General features: G+C 37.6%; 1 protein-coding gene across 1 annotated transcript; it reads right to left on the bottom strand.

Annotated features, from left to right (window-relative positions):
- Positions 1-6,810: 6,810 nt before the first annotated feature.
- On the bottom strand, positions 6,811-19,521 carry LOC121433524. The gene is made up of 3 exons (XM_041631984.1): positions 19,458-19,521; positions 18,931-19,281; positions 6,811-7,139 (listed from the first exon to the last, which is right to left on the bottom strand). The coding sequence occupies exons 1-3, from the start codon at positions 19,519-19,521 to the stop codon at positions 6,811-6,813; spliced, it is 744 nt and encodes a 247-aa protein (XP_041487918.1).
- Positions 19,522-20,049: the final 528 nt, after the last annotated feature.

Below are 20,049 nucleotides of genomic sequence, written 5' to 3'. Positions count from 1 at the left end.
CCACCAGCAGCTCAGACCTGAAATAATCACACAGAAACTATATTATTTAAATCATGGCTGGACCCACTAACTCTAGCTTCTTATTGGCTAAATTTATATCTTAATTTAACCCATCTCCAATAATCTGTGCATCACCATGAGGTCATGGCCTACCAGCAATGTTTCCGCATGCCTGTGTCCGGCAGCGGCTCCATGGCTTCTCTGGACTCTGCCTCCTTTCTTCCAGCATTCACTTTAGTTTTCCCCACCTAGTTCTGTTCTAGCCTATCAGGCCAAGTAAGTTTCTGTATTCATCAATGGTAATCACAGCATACAGAGGGGAATCCCACATCACACAAGACTGGTCCACATACTAAATTCCAGGATAACCAAGGCTTTCTAGAGAGACTGTGTATCAGGAAAAAAACAGTTTTCTATAGTATCTGCATATTGTGTTCATATAAGATATAAAAATGACCTCTCAGTATATTCTATATTAACATGGTTTTTCTCTACAAACCTATTATTCAGAAAAGACTGTAATAATCTTTAATTTGTCACTAGTCACTGGAGCAGCAGAGACATGAGAACCTAGATCTGTGATTTCAGTTTGTGCTACCCTGCCTGTCTGATGCAGTTCAATTTTCATGGCCAAGATCTGGTTTATAAATTCTGAGCATCTGGACTATCCTGTATGGTACCCATGCAAAGCAGTCAACAAATGAGGAAGAAAACAGAATAGCAGAATGTGAGAGTGACTGATGTCAATCAGCAGCCAATACCATCAGATAGTGCAAGCTCTCATTGGGAAGAAAGTCAACATAGAAGCTAAGGACCTATCAAATCACAATTGTCTAGAAGCTCTAATGAGAGCTGCAGCTCACAACCAAAGACAGGCTTATATCAGTTCACAGACCTGATACTAGAACTAGCTCAGCCTAACAGTCCTTGGTAAAAAATCAACATGTTGAGTAAAAGCAGACAACAGCAAAGAAAGGGGAGAGGAAAATGAACAAAAAAGGAATAAGGATAAATGATGGAAGGAAAAAGAGAAAGAGATAAGGAAAAGAATGAAAAAGTGAGAGAGTGAATAAAAGGGAAATAGAGAAGAGGAAAAGAGAAGGGGAAATTAAAGAAAGAAAAGAGAACAGAAAGAAATAAGTGGACAGAAAAAAAGAGAGGGGTGAGGAGAAAATTAGAAGGCAAAAGTTCAAAGTTTTAGACCAATTGTTTTCAGCACTGAACCAAAATTGCTGAGCATTGGAGACATTCATATCCTAAGCCAACAGAAAACATTATAAACTCCTGAGCTGCAGTTTCTAGGTTGGAAACCAACCAAAGAGGCAAAGAAAGGCCCAGAGTCCACTTCATTATTTATTGTAGCATTCTCATTGAAATACTAGTGTTATAATGGTTTTTAAAGCCATTATAAATATAAGCCAAATAGAAACTTGACAATTCTCTTCCAAATGTTAAAGATAAAAAGGGTGGTTAGAAAAAATGGAAGAAGATAGGAGAGAGTGAAAAAGCAAGACTTCCCCAGGAAGGCATATTGTATTCCAACACTGAAGCCCAACACTGAAAAATTTTTTCACTTTTTCCACAAGTGCATATCCTTGAGCTCAGGTGTTGAATCTGTGGATCATGGAACTGATCCTGTAGGTCACGACAATATTGTCAACAATAAAATTTCTGAAGGTTCATCAACAAAAATCTAATTGAAAAGCAGATATAGAGTGAATCTGAGATGTTTCTGACTGTATGCGCCACTATTGTTTCATGGGACTTCACTGCAACAACCTTAATTATGAACAAAACATCCACATTTTGCAGTGTGCATGCCAACACATCATGTAACACTGCATTTGAGGCATTGGCTTAGATTTCAGATGACTGCATGTGGTATTTTGCATTTTTGTCTTTTTATTGAACATACAAAGTTTTCCACTTTGATAAAAACTGTGATTTATTCACCTGTAATTTTTTCCTAACCATATAAGTAGCAATTTTGTATATCTTTGGTTTCTATAGTGTTAGAATGTTTAACTTTACGTGTTGGGGTTTATTGTTAGTTTGAATTACATGAAAACAGGGATTAGGAAAAAATTTCTTTTTATTATTATTATTATTACAAATTTTCACCTCCTCCCCTTCCTCCCATATCCCTCCCCCTCCCCCCTCCAGTCCAAGAGCAGTGAGGGTTCCCTGCACTGTGGGAAGTCCAAGGTCCCCCCCCCCTCCATCCAGGTCTAGGAAGGTGAGGATCCAAATAGACTAGGTTCCCACAAAGCCAGTACATGGAATCAAAATCCAGTGCCATTGTCCTTGGCTTCTCAGTCAGCTCTCCATGTCAACCACGTTCAGAGATTCTGGTTTGATCACATGCTCCATCAGTCCCAGTCCAGCTGGCCTTGATGAGTTCCCATTAGATTGGCCCCACAGTCACAGTGGGTGGGCGCACCCCTCTAGGTCCTGACTTCCTTGCTCATATTCTTTCTCCTTCTGCTCCTCATTTGGACCTTGGGAGCTCAGTCCAGTGCTCCAGTGTGGGTCTCTGTCTCTATCTCCATCCATGAAGGTTCTATGGTGATATGCAAGATAATCATCAGAGTGGTTATAGTATAGGGCCAGTTCAGGCACCCTCTTTTCAGTTGCTCATGGAACAAGCTCGGGATGTCTCCTTGGATACCTGGGAACCCTTCTAGAGTCCAGTCTCTTGCCAACCCTCAAATGGCTCCCTTACTTAAGATATATACTTCCATGCTCCCATATCCCCTCCTCCTCCATCCTAACTGTCCCATTCTCCTAAGCTCTCCCCATCCTCCCCTTCTCATCTCTCTTTCCCCATCTCCCCTTACTCCTGTCCAACCCCCACCCCCAAGCTCTCAGTTTTTGCCTGGAAATCTTGTCTACTTAGGAAATAATTTCTATGAATTCCTAAAATTCCCCTAAGCATACTTTTGCCATATTCTTTACTGTATTCCTGCAAAGTGGAAATCTTAGAATTAATAATTATAAAATCACAATATCTACCAACTGTGAAATATTTCAGAGTGGTGCTACATAGTATAAAATCAAATATTCAGAAAAATTAATTTTGTAAAAATAAGCAAACACACCCATGTCACAAATATACAGATTTCCTTTTATCAATAGTAAATAATAAAATTATAAAGTTAAAAAAAGTGGATTTAAGGCAAATTTTCCAATAATTTCTTATTAGTTAATGTTTGACCTCCATACCTACTTTACAGGCCTATATGCCTGAGGTTACACTAAATATTCACAGGTGATATTTCACTTCAAGTATCTTGTACTTCAGACACAGGTCCCTAAGGCCCCCTGTGCTGGATTTGAACTGAATAAATGCTTCATAAGGAAGACATTTTATGATGACCAGAGGTAACATGAAAATTTCCAAAGTAGAAAAACAACCAAAATCAGTACTGAGCTATGATACTTCTGATTCCCAAGGACCAGCATGGCACAATAGTTTTCGGAGGTATGAGTTGTATGTATATTTAAATGATAACCAACATATTTCTGGTAGGACTTAAAGACCTGCTCAATAAGAGGGAAATCATGCCTGGTACCAGGAGTCTTGCCAAGGATCCAGACCTAGTGAAATCATGAATCTTGGAGAAGAATCTAAACATTCTAAATTAATAAATGAATATAATCCACAATTACACTCTAATTTGTCCACATATCACAAATAACTGCAGTCACAATTCAGCAAGAAAATTTCTCTTGAAACCTATGAAAACTTTTATAGAAAGGCACAATCACTTGTAATGCAGAGTTGTGATACCCAGATATAATAGATACATCTATAAAACACTCCCATATCGAAATCTCAGGGATTGTGGAACAGAAAGAGGAAAGGTTGTAGGAGTCATACAGTCAAGGCCCTTACTGTGAGATTGTGTCTCCTAATAATGTCAAAATTACACTCTTGAAGTCTCACCAACATAGTTTTATAAATTTTAATTCACTGTGGTCAGATAAAGACTACTTCTAATACATATTTATATTATTCTTGTAATTAATCTGATAGCCAAAATACCAGGAGATCTTTTTAAAAGCTGAAATCTATGGGAAACTGTAGTAGTAAGAGGCCGCTTGTTTGTCCCTGCCACTCAACTAGCTTAGCCCCAAAATAACCACACAGAAACTGTATTAATTAAATCACTGCTTGGCCCATTAGCTCTACCTTCTCATTGGCTAAGTCTTACATTTTAATTTAACTGATTTTTATTAATCTGTGTATTGCCATGTACCAGGGGCTTACAAGTAAAGCACATCTATCTCCGGCAGTAGATCCTTGGCATCTCTCTGACTCTTCCTCCTTTCACCCAGTATGCAGTTTAGTTTTCCCTGTCTACCTAAGTTCAGACCTATCAACAGGCCAAGGCAGTTTCTTTATTCATTAACCAATGAAAGCAACATATAGACTGAAGGACCTCCTACACCATTTCCCCTTTTCTGTTTAAACAAAAAGGAAAGCTTTAACTTTATCATAGCAAAACTACATATAATAAAACAGGTATCAAGCAAGAAAGAGTTCGTGTACCTGCAATGGTATAACAACTACAAAATAAAAAGGAGATGAGAATGGTGACATGTAATCCAGCAGTTTGTGTGAAAAGGTGTGCAGGCTCAGGATCTCTGAGCATCAGATAGTGATTTTCAGGTGAGCTCCAGATATAGAGTGAGACTTTGTGCTCCCCCACATAAGAAGTCAGCAAAAAAAGTGAAAGAAGATACGCAGGAAATGTGGCCAAATTGTGGAGGATTTTAAAGAAAAAAAGATGTGAGAATTGGACAAGGAATAATAACAGCTAATGAGTATAAGATCACAGATGAAGAACTCTGATGGACACAGAGATGCAGATCAGAATCTAAGTAGTAAATCAGTCAAGGGAGTCATGTTTGTTGTCTTCTGAAGAGGTATGGGTGAAATTTCAAGCAAATACAAATAGAATATGATATTAGGTTTAAAAATTTCAGCTTCAGAGAAGGAGAGAAAGAGACCTTGATAGAGGGAGATATGGGGTTAGTGAGAAACCTAGCACCAGGGAATTTCCCAAGAATCCACAAAGGATGACCACAGTTAAAACTAAATAATACTGGAAAGATGCTTGTACTGGTCTTCCCCTATAATCAGATAAATGACTACTTTAATTATTGTCATAAAACCTTCATCTAGTAACTGATAGATGCAGAGATCCACAGCAAAACATTTAGCCAAGCTCCCGGCATCCAGATGAAGAGAGGGAGGAACAATAATATGAGCAAAGGGGTCAAGACCATGATGGGGAAACCCACAGAAAAAACGGACCCAAGCTAGTGAGAGCTCACAGACAACAGGCTGACAGTTGGGGAACCTACATAGGACCAAACTGAGCCCTCTGAAAATGGGTGACAGTTGTATAGCTTGGGCAGTTTGTGGGCCCACTGGCAGTGAGACCAGTACTTCACACTAGTACATGAACTGGCATTTTGGAGACTATTTTCTATGATGGGATACTTTGCTCAGCCTAGATACGGAGGACAGAGCCTAGGTCCTCCCTCAAAGTAATGTGACAGAATTTTTTGATAGCTAATGGGAGGCCTCACCCTCTCTAAGCAGTGAATTAGAAGAGGTGTGGGTGGAAATTGAGGGGAATGGGAGAGGGAACTGGGATCAGTATGTAAAATACAAAGAGATTGTTTTTAAATAAGAAAATAAATAAATTTTAAAGAACTTACAAAAATGTCAACTTGTGTCTGCAAGACTACTAACAATTTTCAGAGCTTAATTTCGGGTTATTTTGGGCAACTGTGGAAAAATTTCTTGTAAGTTTAAAATGATTGTCTACTCAGTGTATTGAACAACAAAAAAAATCAGTTTTATTCAACTTAAATCCTTGAAAATCCATAGTATTATGGAGGTCTTTATAAAGTAAACAAGCAGATGAATTATAAGGCATCCACGGTGGAACAAACACACATAATATTTTTTTAAATATCTATTTCATAGTTTACCCTCTTTACAAACAAGATTTCTAAAATCGCATATCTGAGATTACTGTTGAAGATGGACAGATATGATAGCAAGGAAAGTAATCTCTTGATTGAGGGAGCCTTTTCAGGGTTAGCAAGAAACCTGGCTCTAGAAAAATTCCCAGGAATCCACAAGGATGACCCCAGCTAAGTTCCTAAGAAATAGAGAAGGTGCCTGAACTGGCCTTGCCCTGTAGTCAGACTGATGATTATCTTAAATATCAATGTTGAACCTTCATCCAACAACAGAAGGAAACAGAGGCAGAGACCCACATAGGAGCACTTGGGACTGAGCTCCCAAGGTCCAGTCGATGAGCGGAAGGAGTGAGAGTGTGAGCAAGGAAGTCAAGACCGTGAGGGGTTCACCCACTGAGACAATGTGCCTGAGCTAATGGAAGCTCACCAACTCCAACTGGACTGGGAATGAACAAGCATGGGATCAAACTACTCTCCCAAATGTGGTTGACAGTTGGGGTAGACTAAGGGGACAATGACAATGGCACTGGAATTTGTCTCTACTGGCTTTTTGGGATCCTATTCTCTTTAGATGAATACCTTGCTCAACCTTGATATAGTGGGGGAAAACCTTGGACTTTCCACAGGGCAGGGTGATTGCCCTCTCTTAAGATGGGAAGGGGGGGTGGGAGGGAAGTGGGAGGAGGGCAGGAAGTAGGAATTTGGATTGGTATTTTTAAAGTCATAAAATAAAATAATAATAATAAATAAAAAAGAAAAAAAACAGCTGAGACTGAGCTTCAGTGACCAGAAAACTCAGGAGGCTTTTGTTCAACTCTGAAGCACTGTGGGAGGTAGGTCATAACTCTGCTGACAGTAATAGGTTGCAACATCATCAGCCTCCACAGGACTGATGGTGAGGGTGAAGTCTGTTCCAGACCCACTGCCACTGAACCTGTCAGGCACCCCAGATTCTAGGTTGGATGCTTCATAGATAAGGAGTTTGGGAGACTCTCCTGGTTTCTGTTGGTACCAGTGCATAAGATGAAAACTCTCTGCAGTGACACTCTGTCTGGCCCTACAGGAGATGGTGGCTCTTTGCCCTAGAGGCACAGGCAGCAAACCTGGAGACTGGGTCAAAACAATGTCCGCAGTAGAATCTGAAATGATTAGCACACATTGCTGTCATAGACATACTATAAGTACCCCAGTATAAAACTGTAATGTAGGTGGAATCTGTAACATCTGTCATGATATATACTCTAAGAAAAATGAAATAAAAAGGAAACCTGAAACTGATTAAATGCCATAATTTCAATGATATGGACAACAAGGCATAGAATACTGTGATAGCCACAATAGATGCTCCTAGCACTGCATCTTCTCACCTGGAACCCAGAGCAGCAGGCACAGCAGAAGAGCTGACCTCATCTCTGAGAGCTGGAATAGAGGCTGCTTCTTGGAAACACGCAAGTTGCCTTTAAAGATGATTTGAGGAATCTGCACTGTGGCTAAAATCTCAATATGCAAATTAATCTTTTAAAAGCTGAGTTGTTGTTCAGAAGACCACCTGATCTTATGTCACACTATGTCAGTTAGTATAGCAAAGAATAGTCTAGAGTATTTTAAGTGTATCTCAAGTGACTGTGTGACTAACCCTGTGGAACTGACCTAATCTGTTATTTAGAGGTTCCATGTAGAGAGTGCACTGTCACTGTTCTGCTGTAAAGGATATGAGTTGAGGGAGTACTGTGATTTCACAGATTTAAACTTTTATTTGTTTGTTTTATGTATATGTGTGTTTTGCTTGCATCTATGTGTGCAGACCACATGTGGGTGTCTTGCCCTTGGACTTAAGAAAAGGATATTAGATACACTAGACCTAGACGTACAGGAAGCAATGCACTGCCATATGGATTCTGGAATCTGAACCCATGTCCTCTACTAGTACTTGACAGGCTCTTAATCACTGAGATACCTTTCAGTCCCCAAACTAATTTTTAATACTGTCACAATGCTAAAATTTGCAATATGATAATTTTCAAATAGTGAAAACAATCAGATTTAACAATATTGAGAAACAAGAATGTATCTTGGTTATCTTAGAAGTGAAACTTGGCTCTACTTTTGATTGACTGCTTTATGTTTGAGAGTAGAACCTGTTTGAATACAGGGCCACTTGGAAGGTTTGAGGACATTAACACTGTGCTCATGGAGAGAGGTGTGTGTTTCTTATCATTTCTTCTTTCCTGGCTACATAGTGCTCAGCTTTGATCCACACACTCCTGTCCTGATGTACTACCTCACAACGGATTCACATAGGGCCTTCCTGCCATGGAACAGAGCCTCCAAAACTGAGTCAACATTAACCTTGTTATGCCATTTTTTTTCCTAGGGATGGAAAAGTGATGAACACACAAGATTTCATCCTTTCAATCCAATTGAGAACTAGGTGTACTTACTCTTATAATGCAAAACACACACTCACTTAATGTTAGTAAAATAATAGAGTTCAGCATTGTTTTTCCAGCTCTGTGAGTAATGTCACTGGGATATTTAGGTGTATTTCATTCATGTATAGCAAGGCATCATGTCCCCATCACTTTCTCTAACCATGAGTATGGGAAGTTTTTTAATTTGTATTTCTTCAATTATGTTTTTTAATAACCCAATAATTTCATTGTGCGCATCTTCAATATTTCTCATTCAAATGAAAATGAAATAAAGTATAATTTTCCAATTAATAAATTCTGCATATATTCAATATTATATTAAGAAGGAGATTTTAAAAATAATATATATTTTAAATATGATGCATATATAATGAAAATAAAGAATGGCACATACAATGTTCTCACACAAAAGAGGAAAGGATGAAGCATTTGATAAGTTTTGTGCTCTTAGAAGTTAGGTTCTTCCTATTATATGTATAGGGAGCAAGGAGAACTAGTCGACTCATGCCCTTAAGGTTGTTTTCTATTCAAAACCCTGTGGTGGACAAGTGTCTGGCACCTGACAGATCTACACTAAAACCGTAATTTCTCTTCTTTGCATTCGAATGGCTTCTGCTGACCACATATTGCTTGATAGTGAATGTGCTGGGCAGAGCCTCTTACTCTTTCTGTCATGCACCCTGCTATTAGTTTTATGCTGCCTTGGTGGTAACTCTGGAGACCATGATAAGTGGAGGAAACAACCAATACTGAGATATGGACACAAAGGAAATCTGTTTCCATCATGTCAGGGTCACATAAATATCAATAAGCCTGTCATAGGGAGGTTGCTTTCTTTATTGTCAAGTAAGTCCATAGAGCTTCAAAGATACTGGTCTCTAGCACAGTTCATACACATTGGTAACTGTAGAATATATCCACCCGTTAAGTGTAGACTTGAGTTTATTAAAATCTATAGTCTTCCTCACTTAATGAGATCTTCCAATAATCAGAGGTTGGGATACCTTTCTTTCTTTGCTGTCAATTCCCCTTTCTGCATTGATTACTGTGTATCTAATATGTATAGGAACTTTAGATGGACTATAGGAACTTAGGTAGTTTGTCATCCATACCCAATGAAACTCTAGAATGCTCAACCAGATAATCCCAAAGAAACTAGTTCTGACAATTATTCAAATCCCTTAGAAACAGATTATGTGTGCCTTCAATGTGAACACTGCCTTTGACATAACTTGACTCTTGCATATGATGTCTCAGATTTTTCTTTCTTTCCAGGTTCTTGTTTTTGTTTTTGTTATTTGTTTTTAAATTGTTTACTGATTCATGAATTTCATATCATGTATCCTTTCCTGCTAATTTCTTAACTAGCTGACTCAGCTTGCTCTGATTTCAGCTTGCCTGCCACACTGTTCTATTCTTCACTTCCCCCATACCATGCTAAAACATCTGGTGGCCCACGGTGGGCTATTTCATTTAAAAGTCTTACTTACCTTCCCATCAAAATGTCTGTCTACTTTGTAGATATGGATGGAAATGTGGCCATGGTGTACTTGCTTTTTGACTGGTTTTGAATATCTGAATTTTAATGTTCTTTGCCCTTTCCTGCAGCTCAAATGTGCATGAAACTGGCTGCCTGTTTCCTGTATCAACATATAAAAGTAAAATTGTTTAAACAAATAAAGGTCTCTTATTTTGGATATATTTGTCAATTTCTCCTAAAAAAATACCACAGGCTCTTTGCCAATGTTCATTTTCTGTCCATAATGAGGAAATTTCAGCATTAATAAAAGGCACCATAATTTCCATTGGGTCTATTCCTGCTAATTGACAAAGTCTAAATTTTCTCTTCAGAATCAACACAGAAAATTTTTTACTCTGTTTGTGTGGCAAAAATATCCATTCTAAGATATGATCTCTTCTTTACACTAGAATTTCAGAAGAATAATGCATAGAAGTTAAAATAACCAGAATACAATCAAGCTGTGGATCCAAACTATCCCTCTATATATTCTGTAATTTTTTTTTACCAAAACTAACTTTTTCTCTACCTCAACTGATAATTTTCATGGACTATTTAAATCCTTATCACCTTGTAAGATTTGAAATAAATTACTTACTTCTTGTGTGTTCAATCAAATTGTGGGCTGTAGCCAGTTAATATCGTCCAGCAATTTTGAAAACCATTAGGAGTTCGTAATTGATTTCTCCTAATTTGTACTTTCTGTGTTTGAAATTTTTGTAAACTTATCTTGTACTAGGTAATTAGAAAATTTTTCTTTGCATTTTTAGGAACAATTTGTAATCCCCAAAAAGGCATTTATTTTTTACATTTTCAAACATTTTTCTCTAAGTTATCTGTATCTGAATCAGCTAGTAAGATATCATCCATATAATAAAAAAATAAAGATTGAGGAAATGGATAACAATTTTTTTCAATAACTGTTGAACAAAAATGTTGACAAAAGTAGGGTTGCTTAATATTCCTTGTGAAAGGATTTTCCATTTTTATCTTTTAACAGACTGAAAATTATTATAAGTAGGCACTGTGAAAGCAAATTTTCCCTATCCTGATTTTATAAAGGTATAGAAAAATGTGACAATTTTTAAACCAGTCACTATAATAGACCATCCTGTAGGTAATAAAGACAGTACGAAAATACCAGGCTATAAAGAGTCCATTGGCTGAATCACCTTACTAATAGTTATGTTACCATTTTCTGTTTTCCAGATTTCTTTTTAATAACAAATACAGAATAATTTCAAGGACTTAATGTTGATCATTTACTAGCTCCTGTACAATAGTTTTAAGACTTGTAATTTTTTTGTTATTAAATGCCATTGCTCCACCCAGACATGTTTGTTAGTTAACTATTTTAAAGGTAGGGCTGTTAGTACCTCTGAAAGTTCACCAGTCAGTTTTCCCTATTTATGTGCGACCTTAATGAACAGTCACTGTTCTTTATAATACATATTAATATTTTTTCTAGAAATATATATTAGTTTATGGTTTGGTTTTTGAGATTGGAAGAATGTTAAACTGGATATTCCATCATTATAATAAATCATATCCTCATAAGTTTATTGTTATGTTAGCCACACATGTCTTTAATTTTCCTCTCAGTCTTTTCATCCCTATACAGTCAATTCATCTTGTGTTTTGTTTTACTTGAGATACATTTCCAGTATCTAAAAGCTGAAAATTTATGTCCTGGAGAGGCCAATTTGGATGTCAATATATTGGTGTAATTATTGTTACATCTGTGCCTGTATATACCAAACCCTCAATTATAATGTCATTTATTTGTTTTTTAATTTTGGTCTTTGATCATTATATAGAGGCTTGCAAAATATTTGCTTTATGGTTTCTCTTGAAAATTGTGTTTAACTACTAAAGTTATTCTGTCATCCAGATCAGTATGGTTGTCCACAACAGATGTTAAGTCTTTTAATTGCTCTGTGGAGGACTTTCTCCAATGCTGACAGGGAATGACTAAACCAAATTTGATATGAGAATCTGCACAAGGCTCTCTATGGCATTTCCCAATTGCAAAGTATTCCTTTGTGTAGTGATAGGAGCGGTGGGCTGCAGCCCGGCACCTGGGTAGCTTTACCCGAAATAATTACACAGGAACTGTATTCTTTTAAACACTGACAGGCCCATTAGTTTTAACCTCTTATTGGCTAGCTCTTATATATTGATTCAACCCATTTCTAATAATCTGTATCGCCACGTGACTGTGGCTTACTGGGATGAGTCTAATGGGCATCCATCTCAGAGAGGAGAGGCATGGCATCTGCCTGACTCTGCTTCTTTCTCCCAGCATTATGTACTGCCTACTCCACCTATCTAAACTGCTGTCCTATCAAAAGCCAAGGCAGTTTCTTTATTAACCAATGAAATTAACACATAGACAGAAGACCCTCCTACATCATCTTTTCCTGTCCCATGTTAATCTGTATTTATTCATTAGTCTGATGTCACCTTTTGTCACACCATTTATATATTTCAGAAGGCTGTGGCCTTTCTAGGAAAAAAAATTGTTCCCTGGAACACTTTGGCTGTAACATTTTTTTTTTCATATGAACTGGCCTATCACAATTAAAAGATCTAACATTCTGATTTTTCCCAAAAAATGTTTAGAAGTCACTTCTATCCAAGCATCATCATAAGCATGACACTCAATATCAGCTATATTTTTAATCCATTAATTTATGTCTCTCTATCCTGCCTTTAAAGGCCTGATTATCCATTTACATACTGAATTAGCATTTTAAAAGATCCAATTAATTTTTTCTTTAAACTTTTGGATCTGATATTATTATATTTACAGCTGAAGTCAATCTTCATAAAACATTAATGAAGGTTTCTTTTCAGCCTTGTATTATTTTAATATTGGCTCAGTATTCTTTCCTGGTTCTTTTTTAAATTGATTTTTTATTGAGCTCTACATTTTTCTCTGCTTTCCTCCCCACCTCTCCTTCAACCCTCTTCCAAGGTCCCCATGCTCTCAATTTACTCAGGAGACCTTGTCTTCTTCTATTCCCAAGTAGATTAGATCTATGTAAGACTCTCTTAGTGTCCTCATTGTTGTCTAAGTTCTCTGGGATTGTGCTTTGTGGGCTGGTTTTCTTTGCTTTATGTTTAAAAACCACCTATGAGTGAGTACATATGATAATTTTCTTTCTGTGTCTGGGTTACCTCACTCAATATGTTGCTTTCTAGCTCCATTTTTCTGCAAAATTCAAGGTGTTTTTTTTTTTTTTTTTTTTTTTTTTTTTTTTTTTTTTTGCTGTGTAGTACTCCACTGTGTAAATGTACCACATTTTTCTTATGCATTCTTCAGTCGAGGGGCATTTAGGTTGTTTTCAGGTTCTGGCTATGACAAACAAAGCTGCTATGAAAATATTAAACACATGTCCTTGTGGCATGATTGAGCATCTTTTGGATATATACCCAAAAGTGGAATTGCTGGGTCTTGAGGAAAGTTGTTTCCTAATTTCCTGAGAAACTGCCACATTGATATCAAAAGGGTTGATTTTTGCATTCCCAACAACAATGCAGAAGTGTTCCCTTTACCCCACAACCTCTCCAGCATAAGTTGTCATCAGTGTTTTTGATGTTAGCCACTCTTACAAGTGTAAGATGGAATCTCAGAGTGGTTTTGATTTGCATTTTTCTGATGACTAAGGATGTTGAACATTTATTTATTTATTTAAGATTTCTGCCTCCCGCCACCGCCTCCCATTTCCCTCCCCCAATTAAGTCCCCCTCCCTCATCAGCCCAAAGAGCAATCAGGGTTTCCTGCCCTGTGGGAAGTCCAAGGACCACCCACCTCCATCCAGGTCTAGTAAGGTGAGCATTCAAACTTCCTAGGCTCCCACAAAGCCAGTAGGTGCAGTAGGATCAGAAACCCATTGCCATTGTTCTTGAGTTCTCAGTAGTCCTCATTGTCTGCTGTGTTCAGTGAGTCTGGTTTTATCCCAGGCTTTTTCAGACCCAGGCCAGCTGGCCTTGGTAAGTTCCCAATAGAACATCCCCATTGTCTCAGTGTGTGGGTGCACCCCTCGCGGTCCTGAGTTCCTTGCTCGTGCTCTCTCTCCTTGTGCTCCTGATTTGGACCTTGAGATTTCTGTCCAGTGCTCCAATGTGTGTCTTTTTCTCTGTCTCCTTTCATCGCCTGATGAAGGTTAATATTCAGGTGGATGCCTATATGTTTTTCTTTGGATTCTTCTTATTTAGCTTCTCTAGGATCAGTAATTATATGCTCAATGTGCTTTGTTTATGGCTAGAAACTAAATATAAGTGAGTACATCCCATGTTCCTCTTTTTGGGTCTGGCTTACCTCACTCAGGATAGTGTTTTCTATTTCCATCCATTTGCATGCAAAATTCAAGAAGTCATTGTTTTTTACTGTATATTTTCCATACTTTCTTCATCGATTCTTCCATTGAAGGGCATCTAGGTTGTTTCCAGTTTCTGGCTATTACAAACAGTGCTGCTATGCACATAGTAGAGCATATATGCAGATGATATGATAGTATACATAAGAGACCCAAAAAACTCTACCAAAGAACTCCTACAGCTGATAAACACCTTTAGTAATGTGGCAGGATACAAGATCAACTCCAAAAAATCAGTGGCCTTCCTATACACTAAGGATAAGGAAACAGAGAGGGAAATCAGAGAAGCATCACCTTTCATGATAGTCACAAATAGCCTAAAATATCTTGGGGTAACTCTGACCAAGGAAGTGAAAGATCTATATGACAAAAAGTTTAAGTCTTTGAAGAAAGAAATTAAACAGGATACCAGAAAATGGAAGGATCTCCCCTGCTCTTGAATTGGGAGGATCAACATAGTAAAAATGGCAATTCTACCAAAAGCAATCTATAGATTAAATGCAATCCCCATCAAAATCCCATCAAATTCTTCACAGATCTGGAGAAGACAATAAGCAATATTATGTGGAAAAACAAAAAACCCAGGCTAGCCAAAATAATCTTATACAATAAAGGATCGTCTGGAGGAATTACCATCCCTGACTTCAAACTCTATTACAGAGCTACAGTATGGAAAACAGCTTGGTATTGGCATAAAAACAGAGAAGTTGACCAAAGGAATTGAATAAAAGACCCTGACATTAACCCACAAACCTATGAATACCTGATTTTCGATAAAGGAGCTAAAAGTATACAATGGAAAAAAGAGAGCATCTTCAACAAGTTGTGCTGGAAAAACTGGATGTCAACCTGTAGAAGAATGAAAATAGACCCATATATATCACCATGCACAAAACTCAAGTCCACATGGATTAAAGACCTCAATATCAGTCTGAACACACTTAACTAGATAGAAGAGAAAGTGGGAAGTACTCTACAGCACATGGGCACAGGAGACCACTTCCTACGTATAACCCCAGCAGCACAGACATTAAGGGCATCATTGAATAAATGGGACGTTCTGAGACTGAGAAGCTTCTGTAAAGCAAAGGACACTGTCACTAGGACAAAAAGGCAACCCACTGACTGGGAGAAGCTCTTCACCAACCCCACAACTAATAAAAGTCTGATCTCCAAAATATATAGAGAACTCAAGAAACTAGACCATAAAAGGCTAATCAACCCAATTATAAAATGGAGCACTGAACTGAACAGAGAAATCTCAACAGAAGAAGTTCAAATGGCCAAAATACACTTAAGGTCATGCTTAACTTCCTTAGCGATCAGGGAAATGCAAATCAAGACATCTTTAAGATACCATCTTACACCTGTCAGAAGGGCTAAAATAAAAAACACCAATGATAGCCTTTGCTGGAGAGGTTGCAGAGAAAGGGGTACACTCATCCATTGCTTGTGCAACCACTTTGGAAAGCAGTGTTTCGGTTTCTCAGGAAATTTGAGATCAACCTTCCCCTGGACCCAGCAATACCACTCTTGGGAATATACCCAAGAGAAACCTTATCATACATGAAAAGTATATGCTCTACTATGAACATTTCTTTAAGTGTCTTTCAGCCATTTTAGATTCCTCTGTTGAAAGTTCTCTGTGTAGGTCTGTACTCTATTTTTTATTGGATTCCTTGTTCTTTTAATGACCAATTCATTGAGTTCTTTGTATATTTTGGAGATCAGACCTCTGTCTGATATGGGGTTAGTGAAAATTTTTTTCCCATTCTGTAGGCTGTCATTTTGTCTTGTTGACTATATCCTTTGCTTTACAGAAGCTTTTTGGTTTCAGGAGGTCCCATTTATTCATTGTTTCTTTCAATTTCTGTGCTGCTCAAGCATTAAAACTACTGTATAGAATAGGAACAGCATATATCATCAAATGTAACCTGTCTTTTATGTCATCATAATGCCCTCACCAAGGATTTGATCTTTGGAAATCTCATAACCTCTAAACTTATCTCGCAGTTCAATGGCCCTAGCTTATCTCTCTACAAGGTAGTCCACTATAACTGAGGACCAGATTCCAATAGTGTTGTAAGTAAATCTTTACAGATTTGTGGAAAAAATTGTTCCAAATGGACCATGAATTTAACATATGCCTCACAAAAGCTGAGCGCATACCATATGAAACTATTTCTTCTTTAATCTCTTCAAATCTAACATTTTTATAGTTTTCCAATTAACTTCTGAATAACCTTAGAATGCCTACTATCTGGAGGTCCTTATTAATTGGTAACTTGATAAATTAATGTTGGTTTTCTAGTAATCTTGGGAAAATAATTTTCTGTTTCATAATGTTTTGGTGTCCCTGTCTTCTGCTTTAAACTTCTCTGTCTGTGTGTAAATATTTTTCTTAGTTCCATTAATCTCTTTTTTCTAAGAATATTATTTTATCAGTCAGTTTTTTCATATTTGGGACTTTTAATATTTGATATCAAATAACTTTTTATTGATAAAATAAAATTATCAATATGATAATTGACTATATGTCAATCTCAGCTAAGTTGATTTTCTCTTTGTATAATTGTCCCTTCTGCAAACCATTCATTGTAGCACCCCCATCCACTTTTCAGAGAGGTTAAATCTTCCCATGGAAAGTTAACAAGGTCTGACACTTTGAGGCAAGACAAGACCCTCCCTTTATATCTAGGTTGAACAAGTATACCTCCAAAAAGAATGTGCTCCAAGATGCCACGTCAAGCACTAAGATTAAATAATGGTCCCACTGTCAGTAGCCCCACAGACTTCCCAATGGCTTTTTATATATCAGGATACTGAGGGCAAATGTTGGTATAAGGAATTAATCATCACCTTTGGTTATTAACCAGACCTAGCAAGGGTAGCTGTCAACAATCAGGCCATATTGTACTTTAGACTCTAGCCTAAAGAGTAAGACAGCTCAGCTATGTGTCGTTATGAACTTTATCTGGTTTTCTGGGGTTATTTTTCATTGAACTATTAGCAAGGCATCTGATCTAACCTAAAAGTATTTTGAAACTTTGTTTTAGCTATGGTATATTACTGCCTCTTTTCAGGACTAAGAGAATTAGAGTCACCCTAGTTCCTGGACTCAGGTGTTTTCCTTTTATTCATTAACCTGAGTAGTCATTAATATGGAAATCATGGGCCTTAGCTTGTATTTATGTGTCTGGGGATTAAAACTCTATATAGGGTATCACTACTGTTATAAAATTAAACAGTACAGCCTAGGGAGGATTCATCTTCTTGACAATCTGCAGGTAAGATGCCCAGTAGAATGGGATGTTTCTAAGAGATAAACACACTATATTACATGGAGTGCAGATCTCCTTATATCCATTCTAGATAACAGAGAAAGAGAGTTTCAGCAAATATGTAAAGGCACAGCAGAAGCAAAATATATTCTGGGGTCTGCAGTCCTATGGCCTTGCCTAAACAAGATGGGCTCATCAGTTTCTGTCTGATAGGCTGACACTTGGAAGGAATTTCAGCTGCCACCCACTGCTCCTCTGGCATGTCCAATAACAATCCATCTTTAGACAAAGAATTGTTTCTCATTCTCAACAACTGAAAATAAGATATGGAGTTGTTAGAAGGAGATATGGCCCCAGAAACAAGCACAACAAATATTACATTTCCCTGCCTTTTTAGATTCTAAGTATGTAAAGCTCATGCATATGTGTGTATTTCCATATTAGCGCAGGTGCTTTTGTGTGTGTATGTGTGCATTTGTTAGTGTATGTATTTATGTATATGTACATATGTGTGTAAGTATATGTATGTGTGGGGTCAGTGGGTGGGGGTGCATCTGAATGACAGAGACAAAGAAATAAAAGTAGAAGAAGGAATAGGAAAGAAAAATTAGTCAGAAAGGGAAGGGAAAGTGGGGAAGGTAAGTACATATGGTCAAAATATATGATATGCCCTAAAATCCTGAACTTTAAGAAAGGTGTGTGAAATGAATTAATATCAAAGAAAAGATTTGAAGGAGCAGAAAGATGGATCAGATGGCAAAGACACTTGGCATCCAGCCTGATTTCAAACCAGAACGTAATTCTCAGACACAAATCAAGTGTCCTCATGTCACATGTGCACCTAGAAAAGTGCACACACATACACAGAGACAGAGGTATTTATCTAAAGTATAATAAAAGTTAAAAGAATCTACAGAAAGGAAAGAAAAAAATAGAAGAAATGAGCACAAATAAGTAAGTAAGTAAGCACTCCAGAATCTAGAAAACCTTGAAACATCTTACCTAGAACTTCTAAACAGAAATACAGTTTGTCATCATCATCAGGTCAGCTCAAAGAATCTTATGATAGACACCAGAACACCAGAACTATAAAAAATCCCTCATATTGAAGCAAGAGATTGTGATAATATGTTACAGAAGGAATAGAAAGATAATACTGAGTTCGCCTTTGCATTTTTGTATATGCAAAACACATTTAACCCCTTATAATTTGCTGGACTCTGCAAACATTTTCATAAGTGTTTCATGAAAGTTTGGGTGCTCAGGCAGAAAAGGGAAGTGTGTATGTCAAGGCTGTGCAGGCAGCTGGTGAGACTCTCAAAGGAGGTTTGTGTTGGGGGCTGGAGCACTGTGTAATAGAGGAAATCCTGCTGACAGTAATAAACTGCCAGGTCTTCAGCCTGGACACTGTTGATGGTGAGAGTGAAATCTGTCCCAGATCCACTTCCTATGAAACGATCAGGGACCCCAGTGTCCCGAGTGTATGCATAGTAGATCAGCAATTTAGGAGACTGCCCTGGTTTCTGCTGGTACCAGTTCAAGTAGTTCTTCTGGGTGCCAATGTTTAAAAGACTCTGACTGGACCTGCAGCTGATGGTGACCTTCTCTCCTGCTGACACAACCAGTGAGGATGGAGACTGGGTCATCACAATATCTGCACATACACCTGCAATCAGGAATAACACTGATCATGCATAATAAAAAACGAATTTAATACAGATAAAATTTGGCATTTAATGTCCTTGTAGTTCCAAATTATCAGAGTATTGTTGCATAAAAAATAATACACCCTGTAACACATTTCTTATGTACAAAGAAGTGATTCTGAAAAGAATATAATACTTTGAAATTTTTCACCAGACACCAAGACAAGCAGGGACATGAGAACATAGGTGTGTGACTCCATCTTACTCCCCCTGCCTGTCTCATTCAGCTCAGTTCTCACTGTATAGGCCTGGTTAATAAATTCCAAGCAGCTAGGCTAGGCTGGAGGAGCCCATGCAAAGCAGTCAGCAAATACAAAAGCAGATTCATGGGCAATATGTATGAGAGTGGCTGGTATTAATCAAAAAGCAAATATACAATCGCAAAGAGCATGAGAAATCACTGGCTTATAGCTCTCCAATAGAAATCTACTAGGTTCACTAACAGAATCTTTGGTTATAATCCAAGACATATTTAAATCAGGTACAGAAACATTAGGAGAACTATCTCAGATTGACAGTCCTAGGAAAATGATATGTTTTAAAATATTGCAACAACAAATTTGGTAACATAAAGTTAGGAAAGAAGCAATAAAAAAGGGAAGAGTGAAAGGAAGAAAAGAGAAAAGCAAAACAATGAAATAAATGATGTTAATTTTTTCTGTTACCTCCCATCTCCAAAGCAACTCTTACAATGGGGACAATTAAAAGTACCTAAGACATTTGAGCTC

The sequence above is a fragment of the Microtus oregoni genome, unplaced genomic scaffold (assembly GCF_018167655.1).
Source record: "Microtus oregoni isolate MIOR12 unplaced genomic scaffold, Mior012 000002F_ref0000024, whole genome shotgun sequence".
Lineage (NCBI taxonomy): Eukaryota > Metazoa > Chordata > Mammalia > Rodentia > Cricetidae > Microtus > Microtus oregoni.
The sequence above is the reverse complement of the archived record's forward strand: the minus strand, read 5'-3'. Positions and strand labels throughout refer to the sequence as shown.